Below are 11,587 nucleotides of genomic sequence, written 5' to 3' on the forward strand. Positions count from 1 at the left end.
TTTCTTAGTGCTATCCTTTTCTTCCTACATATTGTTTTTCTTTTTTTCTTTCTAATGGATGATTTTCTCCTTCTTTTCATCCCCATACCTAATTTAGATTTAGTTTTCATGGTTCCAGAAATAGCTAAAGCAGCTGCTCTTTCACCTAAACTAGAATCACTAGCTTTAACACGTTCCCAAGCTTTCTTAGCTAATACTTTATCTGCTTCGTTTCTAGCTTGAATATTTTCACGATTTTGCGAATATGCAATGTCGTGTTGCTTGCATGCAGCGTCTAGTGGATTAATTCCTTGGTCACCTCGTGACAAACGCTTAGCCAATTTTGTACCAGGCCCACAGAATTGGTATCCTGGTAAATGTAACTCAAACGGTAGACTATTGATGATACGATTAATTAAACCTTTTCCTTGATAGCGACCTTTTTTCACCTCCTGATGCAGAATCATACTTCACTCTACAATGGTTGACGTGAAACTGACAAATTGACTATAAAAGCTGGGTATTTATAGATTTTCAAGCAGTTACTGTCAAGATGCAGTTCACGAAACAACCTGTCGCACTGCCAATCTCTAGTATAGATGTTGAAACTAATGAAAAAAAGATTAAACGTCACGGTAGTCTGTTTTCAGACAGCATTCGAGCAGTTTTCTGTGGCCCCTCAAATTGTGGTAAAACGAATGCTCTTCTTTCCCTAATAATACATCCAAATGGTCTAAGTTTTGAAAATATTTACCTCTACTCTAAATCTCTACAGCAACCGAAATATAAATTTTTAGAAAATGTAATCAGTCAGGTAGATGGTGTTGAGTATTTTCCATTTAGTGAACATGAAGAAGTAGTATCTCCAAAAGATGCTAAAGCAAATTCAATATTCGTTTTTGATGACATTGCTTGTGAAAAGCAAGATAATGTTAGAGCTTTCTTTTGTATGGGCAGACATGTAAACGTTGACAGTTTCTATTTATGTCAAACGTATGCTCGTATTCCTAAACATCTAGTTCGAGATAATGTTAATTTATTGGTTCTATTTAGACAAGATGAAAAGAATCTGAAACATGTATACGAAGATCATGTTAATACAGATATGAGTTATACTCAATTTCGCGATTTATGTTCAGAATGTTGGAAATCTGACAAATATGGATTTGTTGTTATTGATAAGGACCGTAATTTTAATGAAGGAAGATATAGAAGAGGATTTGATTGCTTCATTTCACTATAAATACAAGAACTTTATTGAATTTTTCGTTAGTATAGTTTATCTTGTCTCGAAGAAAACATGTATCGAAAAGAGCAAGAAACGCTTCGTCAAATAGCAAAAGCAAGTGATGCTATTAGGAGGAAACATCGTTTACTCAAAATGGGTAAAGAGGCTGCAGAAACAGTATTGAAAGAAACTTTTCAACCAATAGTAACACCCCTGGAAAAGCTGGTGAACATAACTGACATACCTTTCAAAAATATTAAGAAAGAAAAAGTTAAAAAGGAGGAAAATGATTTTTCTTTCTCAACTGCTGTTGATGAGGAAGAGGAATTTGATAAAACTCTACTCAATGACAGTCTATTTGATAAGAGCAACAAGTTTGAAGAAGAGGGAGAAGAACTTAATTATGAAAATTTGACAAATAAGTTTATTCAATTATTGAATAAAAACAGGAAAAGTTTTCTAGACTTGGTTTATGGAGTACGTAAGCTTCCTAATGGTTCTTTTATTATTGGTGATACACCAGTTGATTTAGAAGGTTCACATATTCAACTTGTTGGAAAGAAAAAATATTTAAAAACTGCTGGGTTGCTTGAACTTTTATTTCGACAAGAACCTAATCCTGCATTAATAAGTTCAGATGATTTGGAAAATTATAAAGAAATTCTTGTAGCTACAAATGCACACCGAAAAAATTATAGTTCCAGTGGACTTGTCAACGTAACCAGGAATTCTAAATACACTGATGTCATTTCAAAACTTTTTAAGGGTACACCAAAAAAGGGTAGAGGTATTTTGAAGAAGAAGAAGAAGCAGCTTGGAAAGAAATTACCTCAATTTATGATTTCAAAGAAACAATTTGAACCAGACTACATCTATTGGGATGATCCCAATGAACTAGTTGACCGATTACGTCTGCTAGTAGCATCACAGCAAGCTGGTAATATAAGCCATAATAATGAAATTATGTCAATCATCGAAGAACTACGTGAAGCTCGCATTATATATTAGGAGAGTACAAGCAAATAGAGCTTAGTATTAAAATGAGCATTGATGTGTTTGGACATCCCTTGTCACGGCCTCTTGCAAGTCGTGGACTTCCTGGACCTTCTGGAATTGGTTTTAAAATTACTCCAAGTGGACAATACGACATTGATAACAAAAGACTTTGCAACGTTCAAGACGCTGAAGAGCAACGAGACGCTGTAAATTTAAGACAAGTAAAAAAAATTGTTAAAAACGAAATAAAAACCGTCTTTGCAGTTACAACTTCTTCAAGATCAGCTATTGATGACTTGACTCTTCTTATTCAATCTATTGAAGAAAGAATTAACGAAAAACTTAAGCAGATTGAAACTGAGTTACAACTTGAACTACCTCTTCAAAACGCTAAATATATCGCTAAGTTGGATTCACGTTTAACCCATCTTGAAAATGGACGGTGAAAAGTTAACTGTTGTTAAAGAATTGCATAGACAAGCTAGAAAAAATTATCCTCGTCGAAAAGTTCAAATGCGTGGCATCGATGAAACCTGGCAAGCAGATTTGGTTGAAATGATACCTTATTCTTATTCTAATAAAGGTTTCAAATACATGCTCACAGTTATAGACATATTTTCCAAATATGCCTGGGCTGTGGCTGTAAAGAGTAAGAATGGAAAGGATATTTCTTTGGCCATGAAAACTATTCTCAAACAAGGCCGAATTCCTAAAAATTTGCATACTGATAGAGGCAAAGAATTTTACAATTCTGAATTTAAGAGTTTAATGCAAGAATTTAACATTAATCTCTATTCTACCTATAGTAATTTGAAAGCCTCAATTGTTGAAAGATTTAACCGCACTCTAAAAAATATGATGTGGCCTGAATTCAGCTTACAAGGCAATTATAAATGGATTAATCTTTTACCAACTCTTATGTCAAAGTACAATAATAAAAAGCATCGTACTATTGGTATGAAACCCAAAGATGTCACCGTAGAAGATACAAGAGAACTGCTGAGACGTATCCGTAAACTACGTAGAATTCCGCTAAAAAGATCAAAATTCAAAGTTGGAGACAGAGTTCGAGTTAGCAAGTTTAAAAATATTTTTGAAAAAGGATATACTCCCAATTGGACAACGGAAATATTCACTGTGGAAAAAGTTAAATCAACAAAACCAGTTACATACAAGCTGAAAGATTATCAAAATCAACCCATCGAAGGTGGTTTCTACGAAGAAGAATTGCTGAAAGTTCAATATCCAGATGTTTACCTTGTAGAAAAAGTTCTCAAGACTCGTGGTAATGATGTATACGTGAAATGGCTTGGATTCGATAGCTCACATAATAGTTGGATAAAAAAATCTGATATGTAATATAGTTAACGTTAAAGTATAGTTAAAGTAACTTTCAAATAAGTTAAAGTAACGTTAAAATAAGTTAAAGTAAAGTTAAAATATAGTTAAATAAAGTTAAAATATAGTTAAATAAAGTTAAAGTAATGTTAAGAAAAGTTAAAATAAGTTTAAAAAGTTAAAATAAATTCATGTAACTAGATTAAGGTTTATTTAAAATAAAGAAGACATAAAATAAAATGAACATATTTTATTCAAACAATCAATTCCTCCCTCTCTCTTTTTTTTTAACAATGTTTTATTCACATTAATTTATCTTCTTCGTCGTCAATTTCAAGAATTTTACAATGACCCCATGCGAGGGTGTCGGTGCTGTTTTCTATTAAGTATCTCTTGTCGTCATAAGGACTTAAAGCAATTTTTGTTTGTTTCAAAGTTTGTACTTTGTGAAGATTCGACCGAATACAATATTGCGTCCTCGATTGGATTTTAACATTTTGTAGACAATAAACATAATCATCAAAGTCGATATTTTTCTTTACAACTAATGCTTTCACACCTTTAGCCTTTTTTATTAAATCTTTCTCTTCTACGCGAACGCTGTACATTTTGCTCCGCAAGCCAACAAATTCTGTTACAACTTTTCCACTGCACTCATCCTTCATGAGGCCTAATATCTTTTTGTTGGCTTGCGGAATATTGTACACGTTATTTGTTGGGTAATCAGAAGTATCAAACTTTTGAATATCTTTCTTCATGTCTTCGTAAATGTCTGAGCACTTGATTTCATAAATAAGACTATCGGTGTCGGTGTACAATAATTTTAGTTTCTTTTCATCATATTTTTTCAGCATATAATCATAGTGAAAGTCATAGATTAGCGTTTTTGAAACATCTAGCACGGTTAAACCAATATAAAGTGGTTTGTTCATTAGAACTTCCATTTTTCTAAGTTCCACAGCAACCAAGTTTTCATTGAAAATGGCTCTGCTGTGGAAATTAGGTTTGGAGATTAAGGCTTCAGCTCCATACCTACCCTCCCACTTTGTCACAAGTTTAATTTCCACATGTTTCCGCACGTTCTCCATTGTTTTGCCAAATACTGCGTTGTTCATCAATTTAAACAAGTTTTTCTCAAATTCATTACTAGCGTTTGTTCTTTTCGTAGTATTAAAGTCAATGTAACTTTTCAACCACATGGATTGTTCGAATTTTAAGACGCGATGAATTTTAACTAGCACGAGACCGTTGTCAATAGCTTGTTTTAAGGCACGATAATGGAGAACGTGCTTTCGTTTCGGTAGGAGGGTAGTTAGGAGCTTCTCCTGTTTTGACCCTGGTGGCTTCGAGCGTTCCGGACAAAATGGAAAATCGCTGTGTTTATCATGAAGCTGATCTGGATAATCCAAATCAACTTCCAAAATGTAACCCGTAGGCGCATCGTCTGCAACATTGAAATCAAAACTATTATCGACATTCTCTACCCACTTGAAGCCACCATAGGGAAGTGACTGAACCATGGCCCAACCGTACAAGTTATTTGCGTCAAAGTACATGATATAAGATGTTTCCTCACTCTCATTGTAATTCTTCATATAATGATTATTAGCTTTTGCGTAACGATTCATGCACTGACTCACTCCACCTCTTATACCACGTTCTATAAACATTACCATGTCAATGTCAGTGAGGAGTTCCAATCTTATTTCCGTGTACTTCAACATGGCATCCCATGTTAGTCCCGGTGTTGTATAATAATGCGCTGCGTCAAGACCGTACGCGACTAAACATTGATTTCTAAAATTTTCAAAAATGTCCGCGAGTAACAATATATCGGTTTGCATGTACAAGTATACGTAATCACCGAGATTTTGACAATTGAATTCATTCCAAACTTTCTGCGCGTGGGTATAATCATCATCAGAGACATTCGAATCGTTTAAAGTGCTATAAAATTTTTCTTTGGGTGGTAACTCTGTTTCATTGAGTTTTTCCCTTGAATCGATGTACTCGTAGGGAAAAACTCCTTTTCGAGTTAACAATTGAATTTTGTCATCACTATAGTTGGAAAAAACAGAATTAACAATTTTGTACTCATTAAGATAGGATGCTAACTTGTCCAATGATGATGCCATGAATTTAAAAGAATCGATAAAACGAAATTTTATAAAACTACCTTTTACATTTTTAGTAAAACTAATATATTTTTCTTTATTTATGGGGAGGAGATAAACATTACCTTCAAATTCAGTAGCAATCGATTCAATGATAAAGTGTGCATCATAGCCGCTTAGGTTATGAAAAACGACAGGTATGGTTTGCGATTCATGGTAATTAATATTACATTCTTGATGCGCGGGTCCACGAAACTTCCCTGTTAGATGACAATGGTCTCTTACTTTTACTTGTCCAGGCTCGATTTTCTTTTTACAAATATGACATGTGCTATCATTTCGAAAAGCTACCCATTGCTGAGAACTTAGAGTTTCCATGGGCACAGGATTTTTAAATAAAGAATCTATATTATCAGCCAAATTTTTTAATTCCTTTGCAAACCACTTTGCTGGATACTCCTCATCTCTTGGAGACGATTTGTATACAGACAAAGAATCATCAAAAGCGCACTTCAAGTAATATCCAATACTGAGAGTTTCATGATTTTGAAAAACTTCTGTATTGGATATTTCTTTTGGTGCTTCTGTAGGAATTAAAAGACTCTCACAATCCGCATAGATAATAAAAGGCACACGTTCCTTGTTTTGGAAATGTTGAAATTCAAGGATATTTTTTCCAAGTTGAGGCAATTTAATTCTTGTGTCGTTCATCACTCTACAATTTTCTTCATGTTCGTTCAGCTTAGATTCTTCTCCAAAATAGTGTAAGCAGCGATCACAGATGTATTTTTTGTTCTTCTTCTTTGATAAGTCTGAACTGACGAGTCTCGACAAATCCTTGATCCAGACATAGTGGTAGTTGAATGACATGATAGCAACTTCATCCTCCTCCTCCTCCTCTTCTTCTTCATGATTTTCATCAATGTAGTGGTCTTCAACTCGTAAAAGGTTAACATGATGAATTTTCTTTTGTGATGATAGATGTAGAGGTGAAACACTAAATTTTTCATCTCTTTTGACAAGGCCGTAAACGTTGACTGAAATGTTGTTTAAAACCTCAAACTTTGAAATATCTTTAAGTGCAACTGGAAATTCAATTCCAGTAAAATCGAGTGAATCTTCATATTGCCTGTATTTTGCAACTCTGTGTGCATGCTTATTATCTGAGGGATATAACGCTGACAATATTGACCATTTAAAACACTGGTTATCGGTGTTTTGAACATTTATGCAGGCATGCTTTCTATTGATAGCAGATGGCAAATTGATATACGAGCTTGCACGCATTGGGTTGTATTTGTTAATGTTAACTTCCAACCTTTCAATAGAATGAAGTCTCCAATTAGAATCTTTCTCTTGGAATTCCTCCATTCTTTTTAGGGTTACTTGTTTAACATAAACATTGTACCAGTCATCTAATGGGGTTGTAACTAAAATTTCACCGGTTTTCGCAATAAATGTCTTTAAATCTGATATTTCTTGTGTTTTCCCGTCAATGGAATCTTTAACAAATTTCGCGCCTAACACGGTATACACTTTTAGCGAACCAAACCTGTTTAAAGCTTTTTGAATATTAATTTTGAATAAAGCAAAGGCATCATCCAAGAACGAGTTAATATCTTTATACGATAAATTCATAATAGCACTGGTTTGTAAACGATCATCGAATGCCTTATCAAAATTTACCCATTTCAATCTTTCATTCTCCATTTGCACACCCGCACCGCGTTTACTTAATACTTCAAAATGGCAACACAAATATTCTATCTTTTGGTTTAAATTCAAACATCTTGATTTTTGATAAGGTAAAAATTCATATTTTTTCAAAAAATTACGCATTACGTTTTTGTAACGCTCACACTTGTTTTGCCATTCAAAAGTTTTAATAAGCTTATCGTCACCTGTCATATTCATCGTGGTGCTGAGTCCTCGCTCTGCAAGTTTGATAAAGTTGTCAGCCTCCTCACACACCTCATTGTAGTCCTTGAGGTTTATCCGTCGTCGTGATTTCTTTGACGATTTGCACTTTGGCATCTTGATACCTAAATCTGAAAATAAACTTAAAAAAAATACGTCTAAAACTAAGAAAAACCTGAAAAAAAAACTCAAACTAAAAAAAAATCCTGAAAATAAACAACTAAATCTAAAAAAATCCTCAAAATAAACAACTAGATCTAAAAAAAAATCCTGAAATAGAAAAAAAAGAACCCAAAAATAGAAAAAAAACCACCACCAACTTAAAACTAATGCAAAATAGAACACAAAAAATAAAAAAAAACCTATAATAAATAACTCCTAAATTCAAAACAAAAAAAAACTCTGAAAAATTGTCTCTGAAAATCAAATCGAAAAAAAATCTCTGTAAACTCTAAAGAAAATCTGGAACCCTGAAAACCTGAAAGTAGTCTGCTGCACCATTCAAGATGCAACTGATGCTCGTGGCTCGCGCTCCGTAACTTATACCCTAGTCCCCACTATACGCACCTCCCCACTGTGCAACTCCCCACTACTCCACAGGCGCACGCAACTCTCCTACCACAATGTAGTTAACGCCGACTACTGGGATAACTTGAAGTTAACATAACCCAAGTGGGTCATCGGTCGGTAATGCCATTGGTCGGTAACTTATCATCAGTCGGTAATTTACCGGCATTTTTATAGGAGTATTATCATCAAGGTCGGTAAAGTAGAACACCAACCAACTTTCACTTAGTGGCGCGAAATTTAAAATTACCCCTTCTAACCCACTTGAAAGTTTAAAAATAAAAAATTGAAATTTCGCGCCAAGTGGGTCAGAATTCACATGTGGCGCCATCTCTCGGTGGCAGCCTGAACTCAGATGTCGGTAAAACATAACACCCCTTCTAAGCCACTTGAAAATTCAAAAATAAAAATTTAAATACCCCTCTAAGGGGGTTTAAATTGAACAAAAATAAAGTGGCGCCATCTAGCGGTGACAGCCAGTACTAAAACTCGGTCGGTAAAACAGAATACCCCTTCTAAGCCACTTGAAAGTTCACTATTAAAGAAATCTACCTTACCGACTGTAGGTAAGTGGCCCAGAACCCGCCTAGCTTAACTACTGAAAAGTTAAAGAGATTTGAAGCAAAACGAATGAATTCGTGTTGATTTCATGCTTTTACGTATATATGGGCAATTCCACGGGAAATTTTTCTACGACATTTTAGAATCGGTTAAACATATTTTTTTATTGTTCATGATAGAAAAATATTAAATACGTATTTTTTTATTGTTCCATATTTGCCAAAATTTTCGAGTTATGAATTTTCGAAATTTTGGATTTTTAAAAGTAGTCCCATTTTCAATAGCTTATAACTTTGAAAGTATTGAGTTTGGAAAAAAGTTGTCAAAGAAAGAAAGTTTTGGTTTTTCTTCAACTTTTAAAAGATTTAAAAAAAAAATTTTTTTTTCAATTTTTAATAAAAAAAATTTTTTTTTATAAACAAATTAATTTTTTTTAAATTTGGGCGCGATTTTTTTTTATTTTTTTTTTATTTATTTATACCTACTAATATACAGAAAAATTTCCAAAAAGAATCGAGATGGGCCGACTCGTAGTTTTCGTTCTATAAATTTTTTAATTAATTTGTTTATAAAAAAAAATTTTTTTTTTAAATTACATAAAAGTTAAAGAAAAACCAAGATTTTCCTTCTCTGACTAGTTTTTTCTAAACTCAAAACTTTCAAAGTTACAAGCTTTTAGACTTATAATTCACAGTTTTCCTTCTATAAAAAATTTATGGAACGAAAACTACGAGTCGGCCAATCTCGATTCTTTTTGGAAATTTTTCTGTATATTAGTAGGTAGAAATAAATAAAAAAAAAATAAAAAAAAATCGCGCCCAAATTTAAAAAAAATTAATTTGTTTATAAAAAAAATTTTTTTTTTATTAAAAATTGAAAAAAAAAATTTTTTTTTAAATCTTTTAAAAGTTGAAGAAAAACCAAAACTTTCTTCCTTTGACAACTTTTTTCCAAACTTAATACTTTCAAAGTTATAAGCTATTGAAAATAGGTCTACTTTTAAAAATCCAAAATTTCAAAAATTCATAACTCGAAAATTTTGGCAAATATGGAAAAATAAAAAAATACGTATTTAATATTTTTCTATCAAGAACGATAAAAAAATATGTTTAACCGATTCTAAAATGTCGTAGAAAAATTTCCCGTGGAATTGCCCATATGTATGATTGATAATATGTAATTTTTTTGGTTAAAGTTGTCGAGTTTAGTTTATTCATTTGTTTTACCTTTTATAACTTTTATAATCTTTACACATCCATTGGCAGTAATCTGAAGTTCGTTATGTACCGTACAAGATGAAGAAGATGAGAAAAATTAAATTTTATCCTTAATTTTCAAAAATTTTGGTCAAAATCAAAAAATTTTCTAAAATGGACTACGGCAATCGAAAGCTTATGAAAAAACCTAAAGATACCATATTCGAAAATTATTTTGCATTGTCTCGTTAAAATACAATAAATAAACGAAGTAGTGCGTGTCACATAAAAACTCAAAACTTCTACCCCCTCCACTTCTCATAATTTTTTATAAAATTCAAAAATATTTGGCTGATAAATTACTTACTTATAGGACAACTCATAAAAAAGTTTGGGGATTGATTCATCAACACTTTTTTTTGGATGGACATTTGACGTGAAAACCGCCATATAATAATTTTTTTTGTACTATGCATCGAAAGTATAGTCGATTCTGCTTTTAATGACGCCTGATTGAATAGAATTCGTTAAAATTTGTCAAAGTTATCATACTTTAAATTTTATAGTTACATAAAGTTTTAGAGATGACTGGTCTTTTTTTTACATTTAACAAAATAGCGTAGATATTCAAAGTAAATTCTTTGTGAACTAAGCAAAATATATGATTTTAGATTAAATTTAACTTAGAATTCATTGTTGATTACAAATATCATATAAAACAGAATATTTTTTGTCAACAATTTAACAAATGATATAAAATTTAAATATGCTTTTTTAGTGGTTTTTTTAACACATCTTTTTAGGGAAAAATCACTTGTAATATGCTTTCGGAATATTGTTGGTCTCTCAAGCGCCAAGAAGACAGTGCAAAGTTAAAAAAAACATTAAAAAAGCATTTTTAAATTTTTAATTATTTATTAAATTGTTGACAAAAAATATTCTGTTTTATACGATTTTTGTAATCAACAATGAATTCTGAGTTAAATTTAATCTAAAATCATTAATTTTGCTTAGTTCACAAAGAATTTACTTTAAACATCTACGCTATTTTGTTAAATGTAAAAAAAGACCAGTCATCTCTAAAACTTTATGTAACTATAAAATTTAAAGTATGATAACTTTGACAAATTTTAACGAATTCTATTCAATCAGGCGTCATTAAAAGCAGAATCGACTATACTTTCGATGCATACTACGAAAAAAATTATTGTATGTGAGATAACAGTTACAAATTTATAAGAAACTAGAAAAATTAACTAAAAAAATTAATTTTTAAAAACTTTTTGGTCTTTATTGTCGTCATTTAATAAGATACGATAAAACTATTTATAGCGTTGGAAAAATTTGTTTTTCAGCTTCCAAACAAAAAAAATAAATTCAAATCGGTCAAAAAATAAGAAAGTTAGAAGGTTTTTTGTGGATTAACTCCTAAAAAACGGTTTTTTTAGCTCTAAAATAGAATTTTGAGGGTATTTAGGCAATTTAAAATATACCATTTTGCTCAGTTTTTCAAGCCCTACAACCTCCACTAGGTCCCATAGAAAGTTTTTGAAGTCATATTTTTTTTGTAACACAGTGTAATCAAATCAAAACTTTCTAAATCGTAAATATTTAAAAAATTTACCTAATAGGACACATCCTTCTTCTGTTTCTCGATCAACATGAGATGCTAGACAATATTACCGTCTATT

The 11,587-nt window shown here is 31.9% G+C and overlaps 2 protein-coding genes across 2 annotated transcripts; one reads left to right on the forward strand and one right to left on the reverse strand.

Annotated features, from left to right (window-relative positions):
- The first annotated feature begins 1,279 nt into the window (after positions 1-1,279).
- Positions 1,280-2,215, forward strand: LOC122505436. Its single transcript, XM_043617047.1, has 3 exons — positions 1,280-1,432; positions 1,490-1,581; positions 1,657-2,215. Exons 1-3 carry the CDS (start codon positions 1,280-1,282, stop codon positions 2,213-2,215), a joined length of 804 nt encoding a protein of 267 aa, XP_043472982.1.
- A 1,628-nt stretch (positions 2,216-3,843) lies between these two features.
- Positions 3,844-7,689, reverse strand: LOC122505437. The gene is made up of 3 exons (XM_043617048.1): positions 7,515-7,689; positions 5,781-7,394; positions 3,844-5,717 (listed from the first exon to the last, which is right to left on the reverse strand). Exons 1-3 carry the CDS (start codon positions 7,687-7,689, stop codon positions 3,844-3,846), a joined length of 3,663 nt encoding a protein of 1,220 aa, XP_043472983.1.
- Between the last annotated feature and the right edge of the window lie 3,898 nt (positions 7,690-11,587).

The sequence above is a fragment of the Leptopilina heterotoma genome, unplaced genomic scaffold (assembly GCF_015476425.1).
Source record: "Leptopilina heterotoma isolate Lh14 unplaced genomic scaffold, ASM1547642v1 Lhet_359, whole genome shotgun sequence".
In the NCBI taxonomy this organism is placed as follows: domain Eukaryota; kingdom Metazoa; phylum Arthropoda; class Insecta; order Hymenoptera; family Figitidae; genus Leptopilina; species Leptopilina heterotoma.